Source organism: Neodiprion fabricii, chromosome 3, assembly GCF_021155785.1.
Source record: "Neodiprion fabricii isolate iyNeoFabr1 chromosome 3, iyNeoFabr1.1, whole genome shotgun sequence".
NCBI lineage: Eukaryota > Metazoa > Arthropoda > Insecta > Hymenoptera > Diprionidae > Neodiprion > Neodiprion fabricii.
The window spans coordinates 34,741,103-34,768,749 of record NC_060241.1 but is presented as its reverse complement, the minus strand read 5'-3'; the positions used below and the strand labels follow the sequence as shown (position 1 = coordinate 34,768,749).

At 40.9% G+C, this 27,647-nt stretch overlaps 2 protein-coding genes across 2 annotated transcripts; both read right to left on the bottom strand.

Annotated features, from left to right (window-relative positions):
- Positions 1 to 8,618: 8,618 nt before the first annotated feature.
- Positions 8,619 to 13,351, bottom strand: LOC124177845 (engulfment and cell motility protein 1-like). The gene is made up of 3 exons (XM_046560712.1): positions 11,071 to 13,351; positions 9,855 to 10,140; positions 8,619 to 9,422 (listed from the first exon to the last, which is right to left on the bottom strand). Exons 1-3 carry the CDS (start codon positions 12,814 to 12,816, stop codon positions 9,250 to 9,252), a joined length of 2,205 nt encoding a protein of 734 aa, XP_046416668.1. The 5' UTR covers positions 12,817 to 13,351; the 3' UTR covers positions 8,619 to 9,249.
- A 346-nt stretch (positions 13,352 to 13,697) lies between these two features.
- On the bottom strand, positions 13,698 to 15,165 carry LOC124177846 (protein dpy-30 homolog). The gene is made up of 3 exons (XM_046560713.1): positions 15,076 to 15,165; positions 14,893 to 14,966; positions 13,698 to 14,435 (listed from the first exon to the last, which is right to left on the bottom strand). Exons 1-3 carry the CDS (start codon positions 15,089 to 15,091, stop codon positions 14,193 to 14,195), a joined length of 333 nt encoding a protein of 110 aa, XP_046416669.1. The 5' UTR covers positions 15,092 to 15,165; the 3' UTR covers positions 13,698 to 14,192.
- Between the last annotated feature and the right edge of the window lie 12,482 nt (positions 15,166 to 27,647).

Genomic DNA, 27,647 nt, shown 5'->3' with positions numbered 1-27,647 from the left:
GAATTTCCGTTAATTAATGAGATACGTGCGGGGTAACGGCAAACATCGCTGTTAACTCTCGAGATCACTTGGTAATTGATTAGATATAGGACAAACGTCGCTGCTTGTACAACTCGCAATACACGCATAATGAGACACCTATAAATAAACAGTGTGGAATTTCCCTACCCGTAGACTGCCTGATACAATTTGTCTCTGCACCCGCCAACATTCCCAAATTTGACGCGATTTGAAGTTCCGATCGGCACGGGAAAATTTCATCGCTTCAACTCGTTAATAATTTAAGCCAACCCGACATTCGACAGTTCGCGGGACCAGTATCAGAAAATTTTTTCACACTTGGATCGGAAGTGATGCATGCGTATTCTGGCTTTGAACGCTTATTTCTTTACTATCATAGATACCCCGAATTCTGGAACTGACCACTGTCAAAACGGTCGGTAAAAATGCTGGGAAAGCAATAACTGGAAAAGTGACGAAGGAGCGAAGAGGTGAGGAACAGGAATCGTTAGCCGGGGTTGAGGTCGAGGATGGACTGGTCTGCACGCGTCCCCAGGTGAGGGTGCGTCCTTGCGAATGCATCGGGGCAACAGATGGCAAAAGAGGGAATCTGGACGGACATGGAATCGCCATTACCGCGATGCCTTCCGATCGCCCAGAGCCTGGTGTAAGCCGACTCCAGCTGAGCGTTCGGGGTTTTGGGGAACCCCCGGGGCCCGGGGCCCCGCGCAGATACGCCCCTGAGCCCTCGGTTTGACATGCTTTTAGCATTATCGGCTGTTTATAGTATTACGTGTATATGTTATGTTGGTGAGACGTGCGACCGGGCGAGGAGTAAAAGAGGGAGAGGCGATGCGATCGTTGCCTTGAATTTCCGGGAAACGTGTCGTAGATCGTATCGTATATAGGTATATGAGGTTTTTCCCAGGGAAATCCGCGAGACTCGATTACCACCCGGGATCGTGTGAATCCGAACGTGTCGCCAACTACAGGTAGCCAGTGATGGGGAAAAAAGAAAGATAAAAAAAAGAATAAGACACGAAGGATTGGAACAAAAATTGCACAACACGTTTTGTGTCAGCAAATTGAACATTTCATCCGGTGATAAAGCAATTGTTTCTCAACAATGAGTTAATTTCAATTTATTTCATTCGTACAAAATAAAAATAGATTTTCCACTTACCCGTATCAGATATCTAGGTACTAAGCTCTACTTACTAAATCTCTTCACTAAGTTTGTACGCGAGTAAACGTGACGCTGGGGGTTGATAAACTTTTAAAAATTTTACGCTTTACACTTTGTCGAGGGGTTAAGGATACCTGAAAAATAATCTTGCACTATTTATCAACTACTTCTAACAACGGCTCCAAACGAACAACGGGATCACTGGCCATGAGCTTCTCTCTCTTTTTCTCCCTTACCCCGATCACATATACATATATGTATAGAAGGACAACGCGTTACGCGGTCATAACCCGTTTTCCCTTTACTTCCCCGTTACGCTCTGTATACAGGATAATTTGGGTACACCCGATGTATTTGGGATTCAATTATGAATGAAGCGACTCCGACCCGCTGACTTTATTTCCTTTATGTATTTTTCTTTCATTAGTCATTATGCAATGTTTGCTGAATAATTTTGATCCATTGTAACGCGTTGCGTAGATCGTGTGTTTAAAATATAGGATACAGTCGAATGTGAATCAACAGCTTTGTCACATTTAATATCCATTTGTAACTAATAACTGTAATCACACTCCGGGGAGGTGGGTGGATACATGTGCACAGTTTATTTGTCGTTAAATTATAAGTAATATTTATTGTTGTTGTATGACGTATAGGCTGATACGATACACGAGAATATGACGCTAATGTGTTTTTCCAATCATGACCAACAATTTTTGCGTTTACTTATTTACCTACTTTCATTATGTGTATTTTTTATCGTATTTATCTACACGCTTTCAATGCAGAGAAATAGCATGACAATTGTTATTTATGTACATTCGTTAAACATACAGTTTTCTTGACAGGCACGTGAATAAATTTATTCGCGGAGAATTTTCTCTGCGTACCATTGCCAGCGAATGAATGTTGATCCAGGAAAAGATTTCGAGTAGGTACCTTATATACTTTAATTAACCACGCGACGTAATTTAAAGAAAATATTTTCGCGCAGTTAAGGAATTGCTAATTCTCATCATGATTACTGTAATATATGAATTTAATCTAAATTTATGTAAAATTGTACTATTTCTATACTATCGCATATGCCTCAGTGCGATACACGAACCTGTTGTAGAAAGAAGTATTGCCAACGATTTGATAAATATTCGCGAGACTTGCAAGTGCGGCCCATTGGTATATTTCAGGTGCGACATTAAAATTTACGGATTTCCGGAATCGAGCAAAGTGAACAAAGAGAAGAGGAAATTGATTTTCTACGCAGTGAGGTAACGCATAATCGACCAAATGTACAAAAATGGAGCATGACGCACTTCTTCGACATTTTGTTCCGTGTGATATAGATTACGGACGATACCTATGTACATATATTAGGGTGTTTCCGAAAAAAATAATTTGCGTTTTCCACTATTGCACCCCTAAAAAGTTTATTTACGTTGAAAGAAAGGTTCTGTCAAAAAATGAGCGTTCTGCGTTATGTGAAAGATTGTGCTCAGTTGATTTTTCACTTTTGTACATTTTTTTTCTCCTGCTTACATCAAACACAATATCAATTTACGTCACAAAGAAGATCCCCACTTGCAATATTAAGTCTCCAGTTGATGTTTAAGAAGTGAATCTGACGACTTTTTCATTATTAATACAATCTCATAAAATAGTTTTAATTTAATATGATCTTTTAATTTAAGAGAATGAGATTCCCGGTTGGTATATCGTTATATTATGGATCGTGATCTTGGGGTTGAATATAAATATCAGGAGAGAAATATTTCTATAAAAAGAGAAATATTTCTATAAAAATCCAAAGTAATATGTAACAATAAATCAAATATCAAATGAGCGCGATCTTCCACATAACGTAGAATGCTCATCTTTTCGCAAAATCTTTCATTTAACCTAAACAAACTTTTTAGGGGTTGCCAATGTGGAAAATCGTAAATTATATTTTTTCGCAACACCCTAGTATATATATATATATATATATATATATATATATATATATATATATATATATATATATATATATATATATGCATATATATATGCATATATATATATTATATATGCATATATATATATTATATATGCATATATATATATTATATATGCATTTTACCCACGGGACTGGAAATAGACATGATAATAAAATATGGCATATCTCGCGAGGCTAGTCCTGAGATTTAGCATAATTGAATGAAGGAGCGCGCATCTGCTGCAAGCGACTTCCCGGATCTCGCCCCTCATCCTCCGGTTTCGTCATCCCGCTTCCCTCCCTCCACTCTTCTTACACCTTACACCATTCCCACCCCTTTATGAGAATTCGCGGAAAAACGTAACGCCGCTAAGTGGAAACCGCCGAGGCATGTGAAAGTGCAGCGGGAAATTGGCACGGAATAAATTTATTTCCCATACGCGATTCGTTGGGTATTAAACGTGCCCGAGATCCGTAAAGCACGGAGGCGGAAGTCTGTAAATCTGATACGCGAAGGGCGTTATGGCCTCGTGGAATATAAAAATTTACGCATTGTCACGCAAAAACGGACCGCCATTTTGGTACTTCTTACACAGTGGTGAATTAGGCTTAACAGTTTTTTTTTTCTTTCTATTTACGTTTGTCAAGAACGTAAACAATTACCTGATGTCTGGATTCTCTTTGACTTGATGTACGTACCTGTAGAGACGTTTTCATTTTCGTTTACTCAAAATTATCCACGATTAAATATGACCAAGTAGATCCCTCCCCCCAATATGCGTATAATACGCACACGGATGTATTCACACGAACATCCGGCAGCGTGTAGACGGTGACGATGGTACACAAGCAGTTTAAGGTGGCGCCGAAAATTAATTTCACTGAAATGAAACGCCGAGAGCTTTTGCTCTAACTTAAACTTAAGATCGTCTCCGAGCCAAGTGGCGTCTAAAGCCTTGGTTTCGCGGAACCCGGAGAAACTACAGCAGCGTGTTTGCTTCGTGACATGGTACAATATATTGTATACATACTACATATACATGTTCATTTACACCTTTGGCGCTCACTGAAATATAATAATGCGTATACGTTTTGAGGTCCGCAAGCACGTAATTTCCCGCGTAAGAGTTTTAAGAAACTTTTCAAGCCATTAAAATTAGCGGTAATACCGATAAGACCGCGAGGTCGCGGTCTCAAGTTTGTTAAACACTTGAAAGAGGAGTGGAAGATAGCTGCGGAAAAAGAAGGAAATGAACGGCATTAAAGAGAGATGAAAAAAAAAAGTAGATTTAAAAAAAAAGAATTAGTTCTCACGGCGCGGGTCGCTGTTCGTTAATAATACCCGCCTTATACCATATTCTACCCAGAATCTCGCCCTCGCCCGGCAACCCAGTCGAGATAAAGCTCCGTGTAGTAGGCTAGAACTTTGATACGATGATTAGATTAAATGGCGCGAGATAACTCCTCGTTAGACATTCATAGAAACTCTTGGCCCTCTAGCCACCGGGGCCAATTCGTTCTTGCGCAGATTAGTCTCCGCGGAAGTTTCGCTACCGTACACTTGGCACAATTGCAGGTCACGCCAAACTATCCGGCATCCCGTGAATACCTTCGATTAACTACTCGATCTTGGGGTGACGTCTTTCTTTCTTTGTCTTTTTTCGTTCGCCGAATCAAACTGACTCAAATGGGACATTTTTTCACCCATTTATTAGGGAAATCGATGGAGCCGTTTTTCCGAAATTCAGGTTACAACACTTTTTTACAAACACACGCGGACGCGTGTTGAAAAATTTTCGAAGCGGGTCGTGCAAGTAATGAAACGTGTTTCAAAGTGGAATATTTTATTTTTTTTTCTCAGGATGACATTTCTTGCGATGACAAATAGTAGGTACAACAAACGCTCCGTTTTACGATCGTGCCTATAAAAATAATGGGAATTCAGACTCTGCCGTGACCGTGATGAATAACGAGCGAGCAAAGGAAAGCTGCGGGGAGTTATAAAGGGGGAGAAAACGATGCTCCTGAAGGTAATCGGCTTACGATGAAAGTAAAGCGTAATCGAAAAGTACCCGAGGGCAGATAATGTACGGGATTCGCACATACATAGATATACGTAAACGTGGGGCAACGCACGTCTCGGGGGCGTCGGTAGAAAAATGTTTAAAAAATTGGTCTCCCATACAAGCTCGCAAGGGTGTTTAACGTGCAGCTACGAAGTGCAAGTACCTGTAATAAAATTCATACAACACTTGTATGAGACATACCCGCGCGTGTGGGAGTGACTACGTCACCCGAGGGACGGAAAGAGGACAGAGGGATGAAGGGTGGAGGTCGCACCGCGTCCCGTTAATTGAACGGAGGGTGCGATCTCGTGAACGACCAAGGGATTCCGCTCTGAGCCCGGCGCGTATAGGCGAGGGGCTAAAATGAACGCTAGTAGTCCGCCGCAGAATTGCCCCAATCTCGCCGCGCCGACCTGAAATGTTGGGCCTGCGAGGCTGACGTGCTCCTCGAAGACCTCCGAGGTCCGAAAGGACGTCCCGCGCTCTGTCTCCTGGACCGTTATCCTCGACGCTTTGTCTCGCTTGGAAACTATGCCGCTACTACTGCGAAACTTGCCGCCTATCCACCCCCGCGACCTGAACCCACATTTTCCAGCCCTGGAAGCTGCCAGCAGCTGGATACGTAATGTTGGAAGATTAATTCCGCGATATGTAGCACCAGTTGCGTAAAATAGGGCAAGTTTTTTTTCGTTCAGATGTCAAGAATTCAATGAATCTATTTGCTGAATTTGGAGAGCTCTAGCAAGCTTTTAAGCGTGGAAAACATAAATTTATACTCAGCGTTGAATTAGGAGTTTTACCATACCATATTTACCCGATTATGCCTATATATGACAAAAGGTTTTTCGAAATGAAAATTATCGAATCTCGCACCGTTTCGCAGGAAATTTTCTTACATGCAGCGTCAACAAAATGCAGTGACGCAGCTCGAGGTGGCAGCCTTGCTACGAGGCGGAAGTAGTTTTGGAGCTTTCGTAGCTAAGCAAACATTTTCCCCTTGATGACTCAAAGCATCGTGATAACGCGTTGTAATTAACATGTCAACTCAAGTTTACCCGTAGCATTTGGAAGTGTCGACTTCAAAGCAGAGTCACGTAGTTTGTAGCATTTTGCTACAAATTTGAAAACGTGAAGCTAGTGTTGGCTGATTTTCGAAATTCGGTTTAGCGCCACTCTCTCGACTTTTGAATACGTGATATATATATTGAATTGGAAAAGCATCCGTTATACCTTTCAGAAACGGTTTCCCTAAAGTTTCCTCAAGCCACTCCATTTCTTGAACAACCAAAAAAAAAAGTGCGTGGCGTGTCTTCATCGCTGAAAGTCAAATATCGACTTAGAACCAATAACCGCATGCTCCGAGGGAGAAGATTTTTTTCTCCCCAAGTCGCGTGACGTAATTACCTGTCTGAACTCTCGGTGTTCATTGTCAATCGCGCAGAAAGGCTGCAGAGGGTAGTGCTCGGATAGCAATTTACATCTTTGCAGACACCGTGCTATAGGCGGGATCTGAAGTGGGGAAAATTGATGCGAAACTTTTTCAATTTTATTACGCACACTCTGCTTTCTCTTGCAAAAAGCAGAGGGGGCCGTTCGCGATGTCTTCTGTACAACCGAACCCGGCGCCCGTTTTAACGCTCGATTTCGCGAGTCGATTCTCAAATCGGCATCTGCGAAATATTTCACCGCAAATGTACCTGTTCCATTAGCAAAATGACCACGGACAATTTCACACCGCGAATTTCAGCCTTATACAATCTGATACCAATAATGAAAAAACACCCCACAGGTTCGATAATCATTCGGAATTACGTGTTTCCGGGAAAGCCTGAGCAGTAAACGTAAATACAGCAGTTAGAGGGTTCGGTTTTAACCAGGACTTGTTTCGCTGTACTTATAAAGGACAAAAATTGCCGGAGGGGTGAAAATCCTGAGCTCCTCTTTGACCTTTGACGCTCGAGCAAAATCACGCCTCTGGGTTGTTCAAACAATATGAAACAACGAATCCCGCGTACCACTTAAGCACCTGATCGATGCTCAAGCTCAGTTGTTAAACTCCATTACAGTATACAACCCAAAATTTAATCGGTATTATTATCATGATTGTTTTTACATATTGCAACTATAATATTTTAGGGGAATTTCGAAAGAATCTCATCTTGGAACGATTATCTTACCTTCGATAAATAACTTCGTAAACCAAAATGAAACCCCGAATATCAACAAACCAAATTGTGTGTATTATATAATGAGGTTTCTTCTTATTACTTTTTTGTGTTTTCGTATGTCTGCGTGATGGTTGAGATATTAGACAATAACAAGCAATTGGAGACAAGAAGATCTTCGCAAGGATAAGTCCAGGTAAATTAGGGTTATTTCACGTAAGCAGCGGCCTTCCCAGACTTTGCAGGATCTCCGCCACGCGCGCAAAGTGCTTTTCGAGGAAAATCCGAAACCCGAGCCTTGCCGAGGGCGAATCAGGGGGTGGAGAATAAAAGGTGAAGATAAGAACGGAAGGGAAGGTTTATTTCATAGATTCCAATTATTGTTCGAGAAACCGCTCAAATTGAAGGGCGCACTCTGTGCAGCAGGGTACGCAATAATCTTAAACGATCATGTTGAATAACGGCGAGGAGACGAGGAAAAGGAGGGACTGAGTTTCAGCCGCCTCCGTTTCAGACAATGACAATTGCTTTCGTTATTATCCGTCGTTTTGAATGGAAATTTTCGAGCGGGAGGGAAATGGAAAGCAAACCACTGCTACAGTGACGGAGCCTGGAAGCGATAAAAATAAACGCTATCGCAATGGGGAGAAAATATTGTATTATTTATGTGTGAAAGAAAAAAATTCTCTCATCCGACGGACAATGAAATTTCATATTCTACCAACCCCCGAAATAAATCGATCAAGTTTGCATGTCGCTGCATTTTTTTGTCCAGCCGTTCGTATTTAAACTCCTCGACTGACGCAGTGTGGCGCAGATTTCGTCCGTATTGTACGCATATGAAACCAACCCACGCATTCTACATTCCTACGTCCGATCAAGATTAACGATCCGATCCCTGAAACATTCAGTTCGATTACGCTTAATTACTTGCAATTGAACTGTTCCTTCAATTAAAATCACTGCTATACGCCCAGCTAATCGAACCAATTTGCCATTCAACTCGGTGGCGCGAAAAACACTGCAGTGACTAGCAGGTGATTCGAATCTGTCGATGAACCGGACATTTTTTAATCATCCTCTGTCACGATTTGTTCCGCTGAACCAGAGCAACCGAAATTTTCCACGAAAGAACGTGAAGCTTCCCGTTTCATACGAAAAAACGTAACGATTTCTCGGCAATTCATTATTCCGTCGATTGGAGTTACAAAGTAAAATTACCACTGTAATTTGTTTCATTGTTTTTACTTTTACTCGATACCTCGAACGGACATAAATTTTAAAACGTACAAAGCGTCAAGAAGAATCACTTTACCCCGTGACCTCTTCTGTAGGTACTCGACTGATAAATAGTCTCTTACCGTGTAACATGAAGATATATTTTAGGAACGTTTAAATTCAAAGTAAATCCCGCTAGAACGCGCGATGCAAGCTTCAAGAACACCAGTATTATTAGCCAATTTAGCATATTCCTGTTATAGTTACACTTTTATATTAAATACGGCCGTGTGCATGTGGTAGTATTGTATATATGTGCTATCCGAAAGTGCAGAGGGGAGAAGTTTCGCGAGCTCTGCATACATCTGAATACAAATTCGCACGCGTTATTCGACACCTGGCACCTCTACAATTTCACACCACGAGCCGCAGAACAAGAGTAAGGATTTGTTCTTTCTTTCCTTCTTATTCCACCTTCCGCCCTCTCTAACCCGTTGCAAATTTGAACCCAATTCGGAGTACCACGTCTCGAGATGTGCTTTATTGGAAGCGATCCACGGCCCTGGATATGGCTATGTATACATGCACGGGGTTCTTCCTTTTACGGTTTCCACAGCTCTCGATCCTCAGTCGCGATCGGTTTCACACCAGGGATTCGTCGCAGAACTCGTAGTTCGCCGGAGGAGATGGCAGAGGCGGTGGATCCATGGGTACAGGCGTCGGGGCGTCGCCGAGATCCAGAAGTCTCAATCTCACCTCCATGTCAACGATCATGTCGACGTCTTCGTGAAACGCGGCGCTCAGCACGGGCCGTCCTGAAACAAGGGGAATCCGTCTCTGCGTCAGGAAAAAATCAAATATAAACCTGTGACGTGCCCCGGGAATTCCAGGTATCTTTTTTCTGCGGGGCAGAAAAAAAAACGCCTGATAAATCCGCCGCAGACTAATATTCCAAAACTGCATCGGCACGGTAAAAGAGATTGGTTTTTCTCCGAATGTCAAATTCTTTCAGACAGTAGATATCTGCCAGTTTATTCGAGTAGTAAAAGAAAATTTATTTTAGTACGACCAACACGTCTTGCTGGATTATTTTTTGGGTAAGTGAAAGATATAATATTTCGTCATCTCCGGCTCTCGCAGATTTTCGAAACTTGGTAAACTTGTGCGTCGGTAATTGTTGTAATTCTTGATTCTTGTAAAATTGACGAGGAGTTGAATAAACAGAGTTAGATAAAGTGAAAGATTACCCAGCAGCGCGGTGAGCCCGTCGGTCCACAAGTTATAGATTTCTTTGTTAGGAGCGATAAAGTCGAGGGAACCGCCCTCGTGCAGTAGCGAAAAAAATGTCTTATCGGTAGGATATTTCCGACCCTTGGCATGCGGGCATCTCTTGCCAGTCGCCAACCCCGTAGCAGAAGCCACGCTGATCCTCTTGTGCAAGTTTGAGTACGGTTGACTTTCCGAGTCCCAGTCTCCGTAAATGAGAACCCGTTCGTCATCCGACAGATGAACGAACCACCAATTCTTGGCCTTCTGCTCGGAAATATAAATTGAAATGAAATTAAATTTAGATTTGAAACTACAAAATCAGGTAAAAATAAATAGTTTTCTGTCACTTTCGCGTTAGCAGAAGATACAGCGTCTCTGACATATAGGGTTTCTGGTCGAGACTTCACGAAGCGAGAATTCCCGGGAAATCTTTTTCGAGACGAGAAATAAGTCTCGAGAAATTCAAAAATTGCGCCTTAATTGTGCTTGTGCCCTGTCCTCCGCTTTCTTACTTCATCCTACGTTTTTAAGACTAATAAGCTAGTCTGTTTTGAAGATTCTCATGGTTTCTTTTTGTACCTAATTAAAAGACTGTGTAGTCAAAAATTTTATCAGCAGATACTCAAAGTAGATTTTTCAGTTGATTGTGTTATTAAAAATTGAAATTTTTGTTCAATTAGAACACTGTGATTAAAAGTTATACATATTTATAGGAAGAAAGATACGGTACATAACTTTAATTTAAAGATTGTTTTTATAAAGATACTTCAGGTATCTACTATTTGTTTAAGTGAAAGACTGCGAAGTTAATGTTTTTACTTAAGTCAGAAAGGAAGCTAAGATACATATTCAAAGTACCTACTTTACTTAATAAAAAGATAAATTAAAAGTTTTATAGGAAGATACTCATCAAAGTTTAATTTAGTTAGTTTTGTCAATAAAATGTATAAGTAATTAAAATTCAAATGTAAACAGGACTATAAAACATAAATTTTTATGATTATAAATTAGCGTAATTTATTTCGCATTCAATTAACAATTTTGTGATTTTTTTAAAAATTTTATAAATTTCTCGAAAATCCAAGAATCCACGGGAAGTCCTAGTCAAGAATTCTCGAGTCCCGAGAAAAAAAGTATGTCAAGAAGTCAGAAACCCTACTGACAAACAAGGGTATCCGAATCAGTGCTGCTCACCTGTGCCTTGAGGGTATCAAAGTGTTTTGAGAACTTGTGACCCGCCTTCAGCGCGTTCAATCTCTGAAGGGTGACGAGCCTCGCAGCTTTCGGCCTGATATCATTCCTCAGATCATCAATCGCTGGATGCTTTTGAAGAAGGTTTTCAAACTTGGCCTGCCGCTCAGCGGCCCACAATTCTTGAACATGAGCAGCGGATGTTTCCTTGAGGTTTTCGGCCAATGCGGACAAAGTCGTCGGCCTGGCGTCCAGGGCGTCCTTCAGCTGGCGATGGAGAACTCGAAGTGCAATCAAATGATCTTCGGGCTCTCGGGTCCTCAAATCCCTCACGGTCTTTCCCAGAGTCCATATAGCGTGGCAGAATAGTTCCTCGAAGAAGGCGTCCCTAGCGCTGAAGAAGAGAGGACAGTACCTGGTCGAAGTTCGTTCGTGACTCGTTCCCACCCGAAGGACGGTGCACAGAACATCTACGACGTTCTGAGCGACATGATTCAGGTCAGAGAGAAGCTCAGCCTCCTCCTTGGCGAGGACGAAACTGTCGTGATACTTCTGAGAGAAGTATTCGAGACAGTTTGGGGTCAGATGGCTGATCGTGTCGTTGCTCGAGTCGGACATGTAAGAGAAATATCTCTTGAGGGTTGGGGGTGGTTTCGGCGAAGGCAACGGCATGGAGGGCATGTAGGTCTGGGTCGCCTCGTCCAAAGTGATGGTGGAACCCTGCCTGCTGAGTTCCGGGGTGCTGGGCATTGATTCGACGGACTCAAGGATGGTCTCGGTGCTGACTCTCCGCCAGAAAGAGGGTATTTTCCCGTTCTCGTCGTCGTTTTCGACTAGCGTTTCCTGGCTCTGTCCAAGAATGGAATTCAGGAGCATCGTTTGAAGGACGTGGAGCTGGTGAGCCAACTCGTCGCCCGCATTCCGCTGCCCGGAACCAAGAACATGACGGAAGATGAGCTGCCTCCACTGCGAATCCGCCAAAGCTTTCAAGTCTTCTTCGCGTCGCGGGGACTCCGATGAGAGCAGAATCGCATTGACCAGGCCCAGAACGGCCAGTTGAACACCGGGCGACCTGCCCTTGACCAAGGTCAAAATCTCCGTAGTCGTCAACGCAGCTCGCAGCCTCTCCCCGTGCTCAGGCTCGCTTCTGGCGATGACCAGGCAGGCGATCAGCAAAGCTTCTCTCAGGGCTTCGCTCTCCCCGGGACCGGCGATTTCGGCAACGACTCTGTCGATACCGACGTGACAAAGCTGGTCCAGGTATCCGTGCTGCATCGACAGTCTGAGACACGCCAATGCGGCGGTGATTTCACCGGCCGCGGCAACTTTCAGCTTCTCAACGATCAGCGACGGCCCTTCGACCTCGACGAAACACCTCGCGAATTCCGGGTCTTCGCAGGCATTGGCGAGCTTTTGCAGGGCGCTTTTACGCTTGGATCCCCGCTCGTCTGTGATCACTTCAAAGAGAAGGCGGACCGTCGTTGCGGCCGAGAATACCAATCGCAATTCTGTACCATCTAGAACTTGGGATATTAATTCTGGTGTTACGTAACGGTTCGATATCGTCTGGTCTTCGGCCTTCGGCGACGGTCGTGCTATTTGCAACGCATACTTGTGGCACTCTCCTATCAGACCGTGATTCACGCAGAGATCGGCTATAATCTCATCCAGTGGGAGACTGCGGTCCATCTTCACCAGAGTTTGGTCGTTACCGATGGCCACCGCAACCGAGACTATTGAATCCGGCATTCTCACGATTATTCGAAGGCCTGGAATGTATTTCTCTAGGCCAGTGTTACGATAGAGAATCAACCGAATTGTTCAGTCTTCTACGCAACCGTGTGACGCGTGAAGAAGCGAGAAAATTGGACGTTTAATAGAGATTACGCAACGGGACTACCGCTCGTTGTCAACTAGTTGATTATAGTAACACGAGCTAGTAATAACCACAGAAATAGTTATAGCAGTCACTAATCTAGTTCTGCAACCACCCGTTGCAGCTCTTCAATAATAATACAACGAATAGTCAGTCAAGCAGTCGAACAACGCCGGTTATTTTCGACCATGTTTAATTATTTTACGTATGGTTCTAAATTTACACAGTTCGAATGCACAACTCATTGGTATGATAATTGAACACCACCGCGAGAAACCGAATTAACATCATGAATAATGAAGCGGGATTTTCGAACGAACCATTCACAGCCTCGATCACAATCAGATTTATTTTCGTTATATTCACACGCAACGAATGGCCACACCTGAGCCCTCGTCGAAGGCCGATTACTGCCTGTTATCGTTACGCTGATAACTCAACACGGATGAGCAATGAGTCAAGCAATAATGCTGCGTAGTGGGGGACGCATAAGTGACAACAACCCACAGTATTTCGTTCCTGCAATGAGGCTTCCCCCTTTGCATCCCAACTCACTGTACAAACACACATACACAGGCTAAATATCCGGTGTAATATTATTATTATCATTACTATTACTGGTATTGATATTATTTTTCTTCACACTGTATAGGGATAAAATACAATATGGGCATAGCTACGTAATATGACGAAGATCAGATTGTGGTCCGCTTATCCCTGTTGGTAGTTCTACAAATATGAAATAGGAGTTGAAAACTGTCCATCAAGATTTTATTTTGTCATATTGAAGTAATACAGAATAAAATTTAAGATAAAACGCGTACTTCAGATATAGTATGAAACTCTTGGATTAGCATTATATTTTTCACCATCAGATGACACTTGTTCCAATTTTTGCGACAGGGACCCCCTATTTTGGATCCATATGATCAGCCGATATTTATAAAGAAATTATTATAATACGTAAAAATCATGTTTAAACAATATAAATTCTTTTCTCTAAATCTGCACATGGATTTCATTCTAATGGACACAATTATTATAAATATAAAAATGACGTGCTTAGTTTTGGTATTGACAAACTTCATTGAACATTGACAAACTATTGAACATTTAATCCATATTAAAAAATCATCCCAGCATACAAGAATTCTGGTAATACACATATAAAACACCTCCAAATAAATGATAATTATTAAACAATACGTCCTTATTTGAATTGTTGATTTAGTTAATATAGAATCTATTGTTATTGACTAGTCGGTGGTGACCCACTGTTGTCATATTGGCTCTTATTTTTCAATAGATAAGCAGCTAAAAAATTAATAGGATCTGGCGGTCTTTCTTTGGCAAGACTTGATAATGCTTGGAGTAATATTGGCACAACGGTCTGATCCAAGTACTGTCTTGTCGGCAGCGACTGGACCTCTACTCTAGATTTCTTCTGCGGTGCAGCAGTCAAGTCTGCTTCCTTCTCCATCGATATTATTTTCTAAAACCATGGATACGTTAAATGAGGTGAGTATTCGGGATGTTTGAGTAGGCAATTCACAAAATGTGTAACCATTTAAAAAGGCTTAGGCAAAATTGTCAACACTAATGAACTATGTGGAATTAAGGTAAACTCAAAGTCCAACTTATTTTCAGACTGACCATGATTTATTGAATTTTAATAATACACGGGTTGTTGTTTGTTATTCCAAAGGAATTAGTAGGGCAGAGACTGAGAAAAAGCTAATTTTGTCGAACCTAGACAGTTATATTGCCAAAGCATGCTCCACAATTATACTATTATTTTTTATTTAAGAGTTGACGTTGAATTTGAATATCGATTGATTTTCTGCTGCGTCTGGGCCGCAAGAAAGTAAATAAGATTTTTAAATCTAAAATCAATTCAATCACAGTCAATTACAAAGACCGGTAGTTTGTAAATTTAAGGTTATTCTTACGTTCGCTGCGTCTGACACTACATTAGTGCTGGGTTGAGCTGGCGCTGGCTCAGTCCGCTCTTCGGTTGTGGTTTCTACATTAAAAAAGAGTACAAATTTTTAGATTTGGAACTCTATAATGCAGGCTACCAACAAGCATTGGTAATTTATAGTAAAAAACCGAAATATGTAGTACATACGTACCCCCGGTGGACGCCATGATATAAACAAATTGTTGTCAAATCCGTTATACGAAATGTAGCTGTGGATTCGGAACGGCTTGACTGTCGAGCCGTAGCAGTTGGTAATCTACCAAATCGATAGCAGATGGCGCCACATCCTTGGAGAATCGACAGTGCTATCTTACAGGATTCACCGTAAATAAAATATGTAGCTACAGTTACATAACGTTAGGCGTATTCAAAAAATATTGCTATGCTTTCAAAATCATAATGTACAACTTAGGTTTGGAGAATTGTAGAACGAATGAACAAAGAGTCTACGCGACTTTTAATTATTTAGAAATGACAAAAGTTATGAGCTTCAGGGACATTTATTTTTGGACTTATTACTATGACAAGATGAGGTGAATAAAAAAATTTCGTTTCTAATGATTTGTGGGCTCGACGCGAATCGCAGAGGGAAGTTCTGTTGACTGAGAAATATAAAGACAGTTGCCCTAATGGGCTTTGGTGTGACAACCAAAAATCGTCGTGCGCTTGCGCTCTCTGAGATGTTCCAACGGTAGAATTGAAAACATATTGCAGAACATCAAAGAGTTACCGATTTCGACATGATGCTGGCTGCATTCACCTTCCGAGTAACACAGTCTTCACAACGGTAAGCCCGAGCCAGTACTTAGCCTGTGTGTACTTACCGACTTGTCGGCGATACAAGAAATTAATAATGAGAATGAATTTCTTCCTAAATTCGTCGCAAAACAGTGATTTAATTAAAGTATAGGTACCCGAGAGAAGAATGTCTACATAAATAATAAATGATAATGGATCAGATGTGATAATGATGCGGAGACCAAGAATCCATCCGAAAAGATAAAGTGCGTATCTCTTGTCTAAAACGTAAAAACTAAAATCATTATACATCATATCATATCATCATACATCTTCATACATCATACATCATACATAGTAGTTCGAAACAAACGTTCGGATGTTTTGAAAGTGACGTCATCCAAAATTTTTTTTCTCTTGACGTCATCGAAGTATAGTAATCAGCTAGCCGAATTCCTTAGTTTGGAAACAACCGTGCAGTAGAGCGGACGGATGATAATCGCGCTCCGCAGATTTCGAATACCGGGTTCTCTACCTCTTAGATCCTGTGCTCTGGGTCCGTTTCCTGGTGCAACTCGAGTTCCAGGACGAGCGCTCCGTAGTTCTGTCTGTCCAGGTCCTTCACCTGGTGACTTTAGACATTCAGGACTAATTTTCCGTAGTTGTGGTTAAACTTGTCATGTTAACAAGAGATTGTTTCAATTCATTTTTTGCACAAGCACAAATTCAGTAGCTAATAAAATTCTATAATTTTTTATAATCTCATAATCTTCTCGGTAAGATGTGTCAATAAAAAAATTGTATTAATCCTTACACAATACTTTTGTTGTGTTCTAATACTGAAAATATTTATTAATATTCGAAGTATAACCCGCGGTCGGCTCCTGGACTAGTAAGACCGTGGTCAAAACTGTGTGGTTGAGTCAGTGGTACTGTTGCGTTTTATCCTAAGAATTGAAAAATCTAGGATTGTTAATGCGAAATTTGAACAAACGGAGATAATGAAGAAGCAAAAAGAAAATCGGTTTAAACGTTAGCAGATTTTTGAGGTGAGAAAATAATCCAAGTTATTCTCATTATTCCACTCGTGCACTCGTGCATAATTATCATGCCTTTTCATACGTTTATTACCGCATGGACTACACTGAAAACATTGCGGTGTGTCCAGGGCCTTTCTTCTGAACAATAAACAAAAATAAAAAAGATATTAACACTTTATTCATTTCACTGCATTACATGTTGTAACGATTTTCTGAATTCGAAGTGCCCGCGAAGTTTTGCTGGACACAGCCATCCCGATCCAGGCGTCAGGCGGGAGAAACGGTTGAACGTTTCGAAGACTCTGCAGAAAGACACCAACCCGTACGGCCCGACAATCATAATACTCCGCAGAAGTCGAAAACCAAGTCAATTTTAAGATTTTCCAAAGTTCCACATATACCGTACCAGTTCACTGAATTTTCGATGTCGTTACGATCCCTGCTGTTCTCATCTCCCATCTCAACGTGAATAAACGACGCAACCTGAAGGTGAACACAAGATTTCTAAGCATCCATCAAACGAGAGTGGAGAAGAGTATAATACCCGGATTGGCAAGTGATTCATCTGGTGCAACGGTATTCGACGACAAAGACAAGGGACCAGTTAATTTTAACGTCTTGTGTATTGAAGGCGTATTTTTAAATTGTGTCAATGTTTGGATGTGTGAATGAATAACTTTTGATCTTTTTTTTTATGTGTACGCTTTTGTTTTTACCATTTATCAATCTGTTTATTCGAACTATTTTATCTATACTATTTTATCTTTACAATTTTGTCGACTATTTTACATATACTTTATTTATATTTCATTTATATGTTATTTATCTATAATTTATTCAACAGAGAGTCAAACTCGTATTTATTATCGTTCTCTTAATATTGTCTTGTAAGCCTGTCCATCGAATTCACGTCTTTTTTTTCTTTTATTTTCACCAAAAAAACGAGTAATTGCAATGTATGACGATTCTAGAATAATGAGAATGAATTAGATTTTTTTTCTTATATCTCTAACAGCTACTCATGGAACTTATAGAAAAGTTTTGTGGAATACGCTGCGAGCGAAGTATCAAAAGTACAGCCGAAAACGTAAGATTTTGTTCGTAATTGCTCTGCTGTTGGTCCTATATACGCTTTATGAAATGTCTTTTCGGCATTTTTGAGGGTTAGAATTATCTGATTTAAAAAGAGTCCTGTAAAACGATTTTACGACGAAAAGTTTCCAAACTTCGAGAGTCGCAAATTTTTGGCTGATTTTGGAATATGCTGACATCGATTTATTCACACCCAGTATCAACGTAAGTTTGCAACGAATCAAAACTTACGGCTGAAAAACATCAAATTTACACTGGATTTTCAACCAGGTGGGAAAGAAAAATCACAAACTCGTAGGGACAAAGTTTCAGTTCCAGTTTATTCAATGGAGTACAAGTGTTCAGGTGTCAGTGCATACTACTTTACCAAGTTTCCAAATACTATAAATCTATTATGTGACACCAGTACATTATACTAATGATTTTATATCAATAATTACTATAATAATATTCTCATTGATGTAATTGGTATTTTATTTCTATATGGAATAGATACTGCGACATATATTGCATTGAGTAGAATATGAACAATGTTGGATAAAATAGTTATTAATGTTGTTTGTAAGCGCAGTTTGGGTTCCAGTCTGAGTACCTACAATGCTGAGAGCTACAATGCACCTCTGCAGGATTCGAGATGTGTAATCTTGTATTACTATTATACGTAACATTGAATAAATTAATTAACACCTACTGGAATTTCTCTGTAATTTTTTCGCATCATCTCAGGTATTGGTCCCACGACGCTCCAAATACCTTTTTGTAATACTAGAGTTCCATTAGGTCTGAAAAGGGATCGTTCGAAGTGATTCTATGACAAAAAATTATCCGCTCGAAAAAAAGGAAGGTAGACCTCGTCAGTTTTTTTCTATCCGGTGTTTGTGAATTTTGGACAATGTTGAAATTAATCTCTTCATATAGTACATCGACGGAGTTTACTGAGAAAAGTCAATTCGACGCAGTTCCAATACGCTGCGAGGAACGCACCAGGAGTAGCGGACAACAATTAGAAGATTCCGTTGGTAGTTCCCCTGCTGCTGATTCTACGCTCTTTTTTTAGCTATTTTTGCGTTCCTGTAGGTCCAATTAGTGTAACGGCCATACTAACCGAATCTGAGACTAATATCTTTCGGTCAAAAAATGAAGAAAAAAGTAAGGCTATTCCCTTTGCATTATTGGCGAAAATTTTCGCGATTTTGAAAAGTGCTGGAATAAATTCTTTCTGGCACTATTCGGACGTAATTTTGCGAGTGAAATCGATTGGGCGCAGTCCCAATACGCTGCGATCAACGCATCAAAAGTTACAGCCGAAAAACGAGAACCTGTGTTTTCGACTTTTTTCAGCAGGTGCATTTTCCTTCGTAATTTCTCTTCTGTCGATCCCACGCTCTTTTCGCTGCCATTTCTGAGTTCCTGGTGGTCCAATTAGTCAGGAAAGGATCATTTAAATCGAATCTGAGACCAAAAATTTTTTGGTCGAAAAATGAAAAAAAAGTAAGGCTAACCCCTTTGCATTTTTGGCGAAAATTTTCGCGATTTTGAAAAGAGCTGGAATAAATTCTTTCTGGCACTATTCGGACGTAATTTTGCGAGAGAAATCGATTGGGCGCAGTCCCAATACGCTGCGATCAACGCATCAAAAGTTACAGCCGAAAAACGAGAACCTGTGTTTTCGACTTTTTTCAGCAGGTGCATTTTCCTTCGTAATTTCTCTTCTGTCGATCCCACGCTCTTTTCGCTGCCATTTCTGAGTTCCTGGTGGTCCAATTAGTCAGGAAAGGATCATTTAAATCGAATCTGAGACCAAAAATTTTTTGGTCGAAAAATGAAAAAAAAGTAAGGCTAACCCCTTTGCATTTTTGGCGAAAATTTTCGCGATTTTGAAAAGTGCTGGAATAAATTCTTTCTGGCACTATTCGGACGTAATTTTGCGAGAGAAATCGATTGGGCGCAGTCCCAATACGCTGCGATCGACGCATCAAAAGTTACAGCCGAAAAACGAGAACCTGTGTTTTCGACTTTTTTCAGCAGGTGCATTTTCCTTCGTAATTTCTCTTCTGTCGATCCCACGCTCTTTTCGCTGCCATTTCTGAGTTCCTGGTGGTCCAATTAGTCAGGAAAGGATCATTTAAATCGAATCTGAGACCAAAAATTTTTTGGTCGAAAAATGAAAAAAAAGTAAGGCTAACCCCTTTGCATTTTTGGCGAAAATTTTCGCGATTTTGAAAAGTGCTGGAATAAATTCTTTCTGGCACTATTCGGACGTAATTTTGCGAGAGAAATCGATTGGGCGCAGTCCCAATACGCTGCGATCGACGCATCAAAAGTTACAGCCGAAAAACGAGAACCTGTGTTTTCGACTTTTTTCAGCAGGTGCATTTTCCTTCGTAATTTCTCTTCTGTCGATCCCACGCTCTTTTCGCTGCCATTTCTGAGTTCCTGGTGGTCCAATTAGTCAGGAAAGGATCATTTAAATCGAATCTGAGACCAAAAATTTTTTGGTCGAAAAATGAAAAAAAAGTAAGGCTAACCCCTTTGCATTTTTGGCGAAAATTTTCGCGATTTTGAAAAGTGCTGGAATAAATTCTTTCTGGCACTATTCGGACGTAATTTTGCGAGAGAAATCGATTGGGCGCAGTCCCAATACGCTGCGATCGACGCATCAAAAGTTACAGCCGAAAAACGAGAACCTGTGTTTTCGACTTTTTTCAGCAGGTGCATTTTCCTTCGTAATTTCTCTTCTGTCGATCCCACGCTCTTTTCGCTGCCATTTCTGAGTTCCTGGTGGTCCAATTAGTCAGGAAAGGATCATTTAAATCGAATCTGAGACCAAAAATTTTTTGGTCGAAAAATGAAAAAAAAGTAAGGCTAACCCCTTTGCATTTTTGGCGAAAATTTTCGCGATTTTGAAAAGTGCTGGAATAAATTCTTTCTGGCACTATTCGGACGTAATTTTGCGAGAGAAATCGATTGGGCGCAGTCCCAATACGCTGCGATCGACGCATCAAAAGTTACAGCCGAAAAACGAGAACCTGTGTTTTCGACTTTTTTCAGCAGGTGCATTTTCCTTCGTAATTTCTCTTCTGTCGATCCCACGCTCTTTTCGCTGCCATTTCTGAGTTCCTGGTGGTCCAATTAGTCAGGAAAGGATCATTTAAATCGAATCTGAGACCAAAAATTTTTTGGTCGAAAAATGAAAAAAAAGTAAGGCTAACCCCTTTGCATTTTTGGCGAAAATTTTCGCGATTTTGAAAAGTGCTGGAATAAATTCTTTCTGGCACTATTCGGACGTAATTTTGCGAGAGAAATCGATTGGGCGCAGTCCCAATACGCTGCGATCGACGCATCAAAAGTTACAGCCGAAAAACGAGAACCTGTGTTTTCGACTTTTTTCAGCAGGTGCATTTTCCTTCGTAATTTCTCTTCTGTCGATCCCACGCTCTTTTCGCTGCCATTTCTGAGTTCCTGGTGGTCCAATTAGTCAGGAAAGGATCATTTAAATCGAATCTGAGACCAAAAATTTTTTGGTCGAAAAATGAAAAAAAAGTAAGGCTAACCCCTTTGCATTTTTGGCGAAAATTTTCGCGATTTTGAAAAGTGCTGGAATAAATTCTTTCTGGCACTATTCGGACGTAATTTTGCGAGAGAAATCGATTGGGCGCAGTCCCAATACGCTGCGATCGACGCATCAAAAGTTACAGCCGAAAAACGAGAACCTGTGTTTTCGACTTTTTTCAGCAGGTGCATTTTCCTTCGTAATTTCTCTTCTGTCGATCCCACGCTCTTTTCGCTGCCATTTCTGAGTTCCTGGTGGTCCAATTAGTCAGGAAAGGATCATTTAAATCGAATCTGAGACCAAAAATTTTTTGGTCGAAAAATGAAAAAAAAGTAAGGCTAACCCCTTTGCATTTTTGGCGAAAATTTTCGCGATTTTGAAAAGTGCTGGAATAAATTCTTTCTGGCACTATTCGGACGTAATTTTGCGAGAGAAATCGATTGGGCGCAGTCCCAATACGCTGCGATCGACGCATCAAAAGTTACAGCCGAAAAACGAGAACCTGTGTTTTCGACTTTTTTCAGCAGGTGCATTTTCCTTCGTAATTTCTCTTCTGTCGATCCCACGCTCTTTTCGCTGCCATTTCTGAGTTCCTGGTGGTCCAATTAGTCAGGAAAGGATCATTTAAATCGAATCTGAGACCAAAAATTTTTTGGTCGAAAAATGAAAAAAAAGTAAGGCTAACCCCTTTGCATTTTTGGCGAAAATTTTCGCGATTTTGAAAAGTGCTGGAATAAATTCTTTCTGGCACTATTCGGACGTAATTTTGCGAGAGAAATCGATTGGGCGCAGTCCCAATACGCTGCGATCGACGCATCAAAAGTTACAGCCGAAAAACGAGAACCTGTGTTTTCGACTTTTTTCAGCAGGTGCATTTTCCTTCGTAATTTCTCTTCTGTCGATCCCACGCTCTTTTCGCTGCCATTTCTGAGTTCCTGGTGGTCCAATTAGTCAGGAAAGGATCATTTAAATCGAATCTGAGACCAAAAATTTTTTGGTCGAAAAATGAAAAAAAAGTAAGGCTAACCCCTTTGCATTTTTGGCGAAAATTTTCGCGATTTTGAAAAGTGCTGGAATAAATTCTTTCTGGCACTATTCGGACGTAATTTTGCGAGAGAAATCGATTGGGCGCAGTCCCAATACGCTGCGATCGACGCATCAAAAGTTACAGCCGAAAAACGAGAACCTGTGTTTTCGACTTTTTTCAGCAGGTGCATTTTCCTTCGTAATTTCTCTTCTGTCGATCCCACGCTCTTTTCGCTGCCATTTCTGAGTTCCTGGTGGTCCAATTAGTCAGGAAAGGATCATTTAAATCGAATCTGAGACCAAAAATTTTTTGGTCGAAAAATGAAAAAAAAGTAAGGCTAACCCCTTTGCATTTTTGGCGAAAATTTTCGCGATTTTGAAAAGTGCTGGAATAAATTCTTTCTGGCACTATTCGGACGTAATTTTGCGAGAGAAATCGATTGGGCGCAGTCCCAATACGCTGCGATCGACGCATCAAAAGTTACAGCCGAAAAACGAGAACCTGTGTTTTCGACTTTTTTCAGCAGGTGCATTTTCCTTCGTAATTTCTCTTCTGTCGATCCCACGCTCTTTTCGCTGCCATTTCTGAGTTCCTGGTGGTCCAATTAGTCAGGAAAGGATCATTTAAATCGAATCTGAGACCAAAAATTTTTTGGTCGAAAAATGAAAAAAAAGTAAGGCTAACCCCTTTGCATTTTTGGCGAAAATTTTCGCGATTTTGAAAAGTGCTGGAATAAATTCTTTCTGGCACTATTCGGACGTAATTTTGCGAGAGAAATCGATTGGGCGCAGTCCCAATACGCTGCGATCGACGCATCAAAAGTTACAGCCGAAAAACGAGAACCTGTGTTTTCGACTTTTTTCAGCAGGTGCATTTTCCTTCGTAATTTCTCTTCTGTCGATCCCACGCTCTTTTCGCTGCCATTTCTGAGTTCCTGGTGGTCCAATTAGTCAGGAAAGGATCATTTAAATCGAATCTGAGACCAAAAATTTTTTGGTCGAAAAATGAAAAAAAAGTAAGGCTAACCCCTTTGCATTTTTGGCGAAAATTTTCGCGATTTTGAAAAGTGCTGGAATAAATTCTTTCTGGCACTATTCGGACGTAATTTTGCGAGAGAAATCGATTGGGCGCAGTCCCAATACGCTGCGATCGACGCATCAAAAGTTACAGCCGAAAAACGAGAACCTGTGTTTTCGACTTTTTTCAGCAGGTGCATTTTCCTTCGTAATTTCTCTTCTGTCGATCCCACGCTCTTTTCGCTGCCATTTCTGAGTTCCTGGTGGTCCAATTAGTCAGGAAAGGATCATTTAAATCGAATCTGAGACCAAAAATTTTTTGGTCGAAAAATGAAAAAAAAGTAAGGCTAACCCCTTTGCATTTTTGGCGAAAATTTTCGCGATTTTGAAAAGTGCTGGAATAAATTCTTTCTGGCACTATTCGGACGTAATTTTGCGAGAGAAATCGATTGGGCGCAGTCCCAATACGCTGCGATCGACGCATCAAAAGTTACAGCCGAAAAACGAGAACCTGTGTTTTCGACTTTTTTCAGCAGGTGCATTTTCCTTCGTAATTTCTCTTCTGTCGATCCCACGCTCTTTTCGCTGCCATTTCTGAGTTCCTGGTGGTCCAATTAGTCAGGAAAGGATCATTTAAATCGAATCTGAGACCAAAAATTTTTTGGTCGAAAAATGAAAAAAAAGTAAGGCTAACCCCTTTGCATTTTTGGCGAAAATTTTCGCGATTTTGAAAAGTGCTGGAATAAATTCTTTCTGGCACTATTCGGACGTAATTTTGCGAGAGAAATCGATTGGGCGCAGTCCCAATACGCTGCGATCGACGCATCAAAAGTTACAGCCGAAAAACGAGAACCTGTGTTTTCGACTTTTTTCAGCAGGTGCATTTTCCTTCGTAATTTCTCTTCTGTCGATCCCACGCTCTTTTCGCTGCCATTTCTGAGTTCCTGGTGGTCCAATTAGTCAGGAAAGGATCATTTAAATCGAATCTGAGACCAAAAATTTTTTGGTCGAAAAATGAAAAAAAAGTAAGGCTAACCCCTTTGCATTTTTGGCGAAAATTTTCGCGATTTTGAAAAGTGCTGGAATAAATTCTTTCTGGCACTATTCGGACGTAATTTTGCGAGAGAAATCGATTGGGCGCAGTCCCAATACGCTGCGATCGACGCATCAAAAGTTACAGCCGAAAAACGAGAACCTGTGTTTTCGACTTTTTTCAGCAGGTGCATTTTCCTTCGTAATTTCTCTTCTGTCGATCCCACGCTCTTTTCGCTGCCATTTCTGAGTTCCTGGTGGTCCAATTAGTCAGGAAAGGATCATTTAAATCGAATCTGAGACCAAAAATTTTTTGGTCGAAAAATGAAAAAAAAGTAAGGCTAACCCCTTTGCATTTTTGGCGAAAATTTTCGCGATTTTGAAAAGTGCTGGAATAAATTCTTTCTGGCACTATTCGGACGTAATTTTGCGAGAGAAATCGATTGGGCGCAGTCCCAATACGCTGCGATCGACGCATCAAAAGTTACAGCCGAAAAACGAGAACCTGTGTTTTCGACTTTTTTCAGCAGGTGCATTTTCCTTCGTAATTTCTCTTCTGTCGATCCCACGCTCTTTTCGCTGCCATTTCTGAGTTCCTGGTGGTCCAATTAGTCAGGAAAGGATCATTTAAATCGAATCTGAGACCAAAAATTTTTTGGTCGAAAAATGAAAAAAAAGTAAGGCTAACCCCTTTGCATTTTTGGCGAAAATTTTCGCGATTTTGAAAAGTGCTGGAATAAATTCTTTCTGGCACTATTCGGACGTAATTTTGCGAGAGAAATCGATTGGGCGCAGTCCCAATACGCTGCGATCGACGCATCAAAAGTTACAGCCGAAAAACGAGAACCTGTGTTTTCGACTTTTTTCAGCAGGTGCATTTTCCTTCGTAATTTCTCTTCTGTCGATCCCACGCTCTTTTCGCTGCCATTTCTGAGTTCCTGGTGGTCCAATTAGTCAGGAAAGGATCATTTAAATCGAATCTGAGACCAAAAATTTTTTGGTCGAAAAATGAAAAAAAAGTAAGGCTAACCCCTTTGCATTTTTGGCGAAAATTTTCGCGATTTTGAAAAGTGCTGGAATAAATTCTTTCTGGCACTATTCGGACGTAATTTTGCGAGAGAAATCGATTGGGCGCAGTCCCAATACGCTGCGATCGACGCATCAAAAGTTACAGCCGAAAAACGAGAACCTGTGTTTTCGACTTTTTTCAGCAGGTGCATTTTCCTTCGTAATTTCTCTTCTGTCGATCCCACGCTCTTTTCGCTGCCATTTCTGAGTTCCTGGTGGTCCAATTAGTCAGGAAAGGATCATTTAAATCGAATCTGAGACCAAAAATTTTTTGGTCGAAAAATGAAAAAAAAGTAAGGCTAACCCCTTTGCATTTTTGGCGAAAATTTTCGCGATTTTGAAAAGTGCTGGAATAAATTCTTTCTGGCACTATTCGGACGTAATTTTGCGAGAGAAATCGATTGGGCGCAGTCCCAATACGCTGCGATCGACGCATCAAAAGTTACAGCCGAAAAACGAGAACCTGTGTTTTCGACTTTTTTCAGCAGGTGCATTTTCCTTCGTAATTTCTCTTCTGTCGATCCCACGCTCTTTTCGCTGCCATTTCTGAGTTCCTGGTGGTCCAATTAGTCAGGAAAGGATCATTTAAATCGAATCTGAGACCAAAAATTTTTTGGTCGAAAAATGAAAAAAAAGTAAGGCTAACCCCTTTGCATTTTTGGCGAAAATTTTCGCGATTTTGAAAAGTGCTGGAATAAATTCTTTCTGGCACTATTCGGACGTAATTTTGCGAGAGAAATCGATTGGGCGCAGTCCCAATACGCTGCGATCGACGCATCAAAAGTTACAGCCGAAAAACGAGAACCTGTGTTTTCGACTTTTTTCAGCAGGTGCATTTTCCTTCGTAATTTCTCTTCTGTCGATCCCACGCTCTTTTCGCTGCCATTTCTGAGTTCCTGGTGGTCCAATTAGTCAGGAAAGGATCATTTAAATCGAATCTGAGACCAAAAATTTTTTGGTCGAAAAATGAAAAAAAAGTAAGGCTAACCCCTTTGCATTTTTGGCGAAAATTTTCGCGATTTTGAAAAGTGCTGGAATAAATTCTTTCTGGCACTATTCGGACGTAATTTTGCGAGAGAAATCGATTGGGCGCAGTCCCAATACGCTGCGATCGACGCATCAAAAGTTACAGCCGAAAAACGAGAACCTGTGTTTTCGACTTTTTTCAGCAGGTGCATTTTCCTTCGTAATTTCTCTTCTGTCGATCCCACGCTCTTTTCGCTGCCATTTCTGAGTTCCTGGTGGTCCAATTAGTCAGGAAAGGATCATTTAAATCGAATCTGAGACCAAAAATTTTTTGGTCGAAAAATGAAAAAAAAGTAAGGCTAACCCCTTTGCATTTTTGGCGAAAATTTTCGCGATTTTGAAAAGTGCTGGAATAAATTCTTTCTGGCACTATTCGGACGTAATTTTGCGAGAGAAATCGATTGGGCGCAGTCCCAATACGCTGCGATCGACGCATCAAAAGTTACAGCCGAAAAACGAGAACCTGTGTTTTCGACTTTTTTCAGCAGGTGCATTTTCCTTCGTAATTTCTCTTCTGTCGATCCCACGCTCTTTTCGCTGCCATTTCTGAGTTCCTGGTGGTCCAATTAGTCAGGAAAGGATCATTTAAATCGAATCTGAGACCAAAAATTTTTTGGTCGAAAAATGAAAAAAAAGTAAGGCTAACCCCTTTGCATTTTTGGCGAAAATTTTCGCGATTTTGAAAAGTGCTGGAATAAATTCTTTCTGGCACTATTCGGACGTAATTTTGCGAGAGAAATCGATTGGGCGCAGTCCCAATACGCTGCGATCGACGCATCAAAAGTTACAGCCGAAAAACGAGAACCTGTGTTTTCGACTTTTTTCAGCAGGTGCATTTTCCTTCGTAATTTCTCTTCTGTCGATCCCACGCTCTTTTCGCTGCCATTTCTGAGTTCCTGGTGGTCCAATTAGTCAGGAAAGGATCATTTAAATCGAATCTGAGACCAAAAATTTTTTGGTCGAAAAATGAAAAAAAAGTAAGGCTAACCCCTTTGCATTTTTGGCGAAAATTTTCGCGATTTTGAAAAGTGCTGGAATAAATTCTTTCTGGCACTATTCGGACGTAATTTTGCGAGAGAAATCGATTGGGCGCAGTCCCAATACGCTGCGATCGACGCATCAAAAGTTACA

Coding starts and splice junctions, on each gene's coding strand:
- LOC124177845 (XM_046560712.1), bottom strand. CDS start 12,816: ATGCCGGATTCAATAGTCTCGGTTGCGGTGGCCATCGGTAACGACCAA. Junction 10,141..11,070: donor TTGATACCCTCAAGGCACAG/GTGAGCAGCACT, acceptor ATTTCCGAGCAG/AAGGCCAAGAATTGGTGGTT. Junction 9,423..9,854: donor CGGGCTCACCGCGCTGCTGG/GTAATCTTTCAC, acceptor CCCTTGTTTCAG/GACGGCCCGTGCTGAGCGCC.
- LOC124177846 (XM_046560713.1), bottom strand. Junction 14,436..14,892: donor TAGTGTCAGACGCAGCGAAC/GTAAGAATAACC, acceptor CCATGGTTTTAG/AAAATAATATCGATGGAGAA.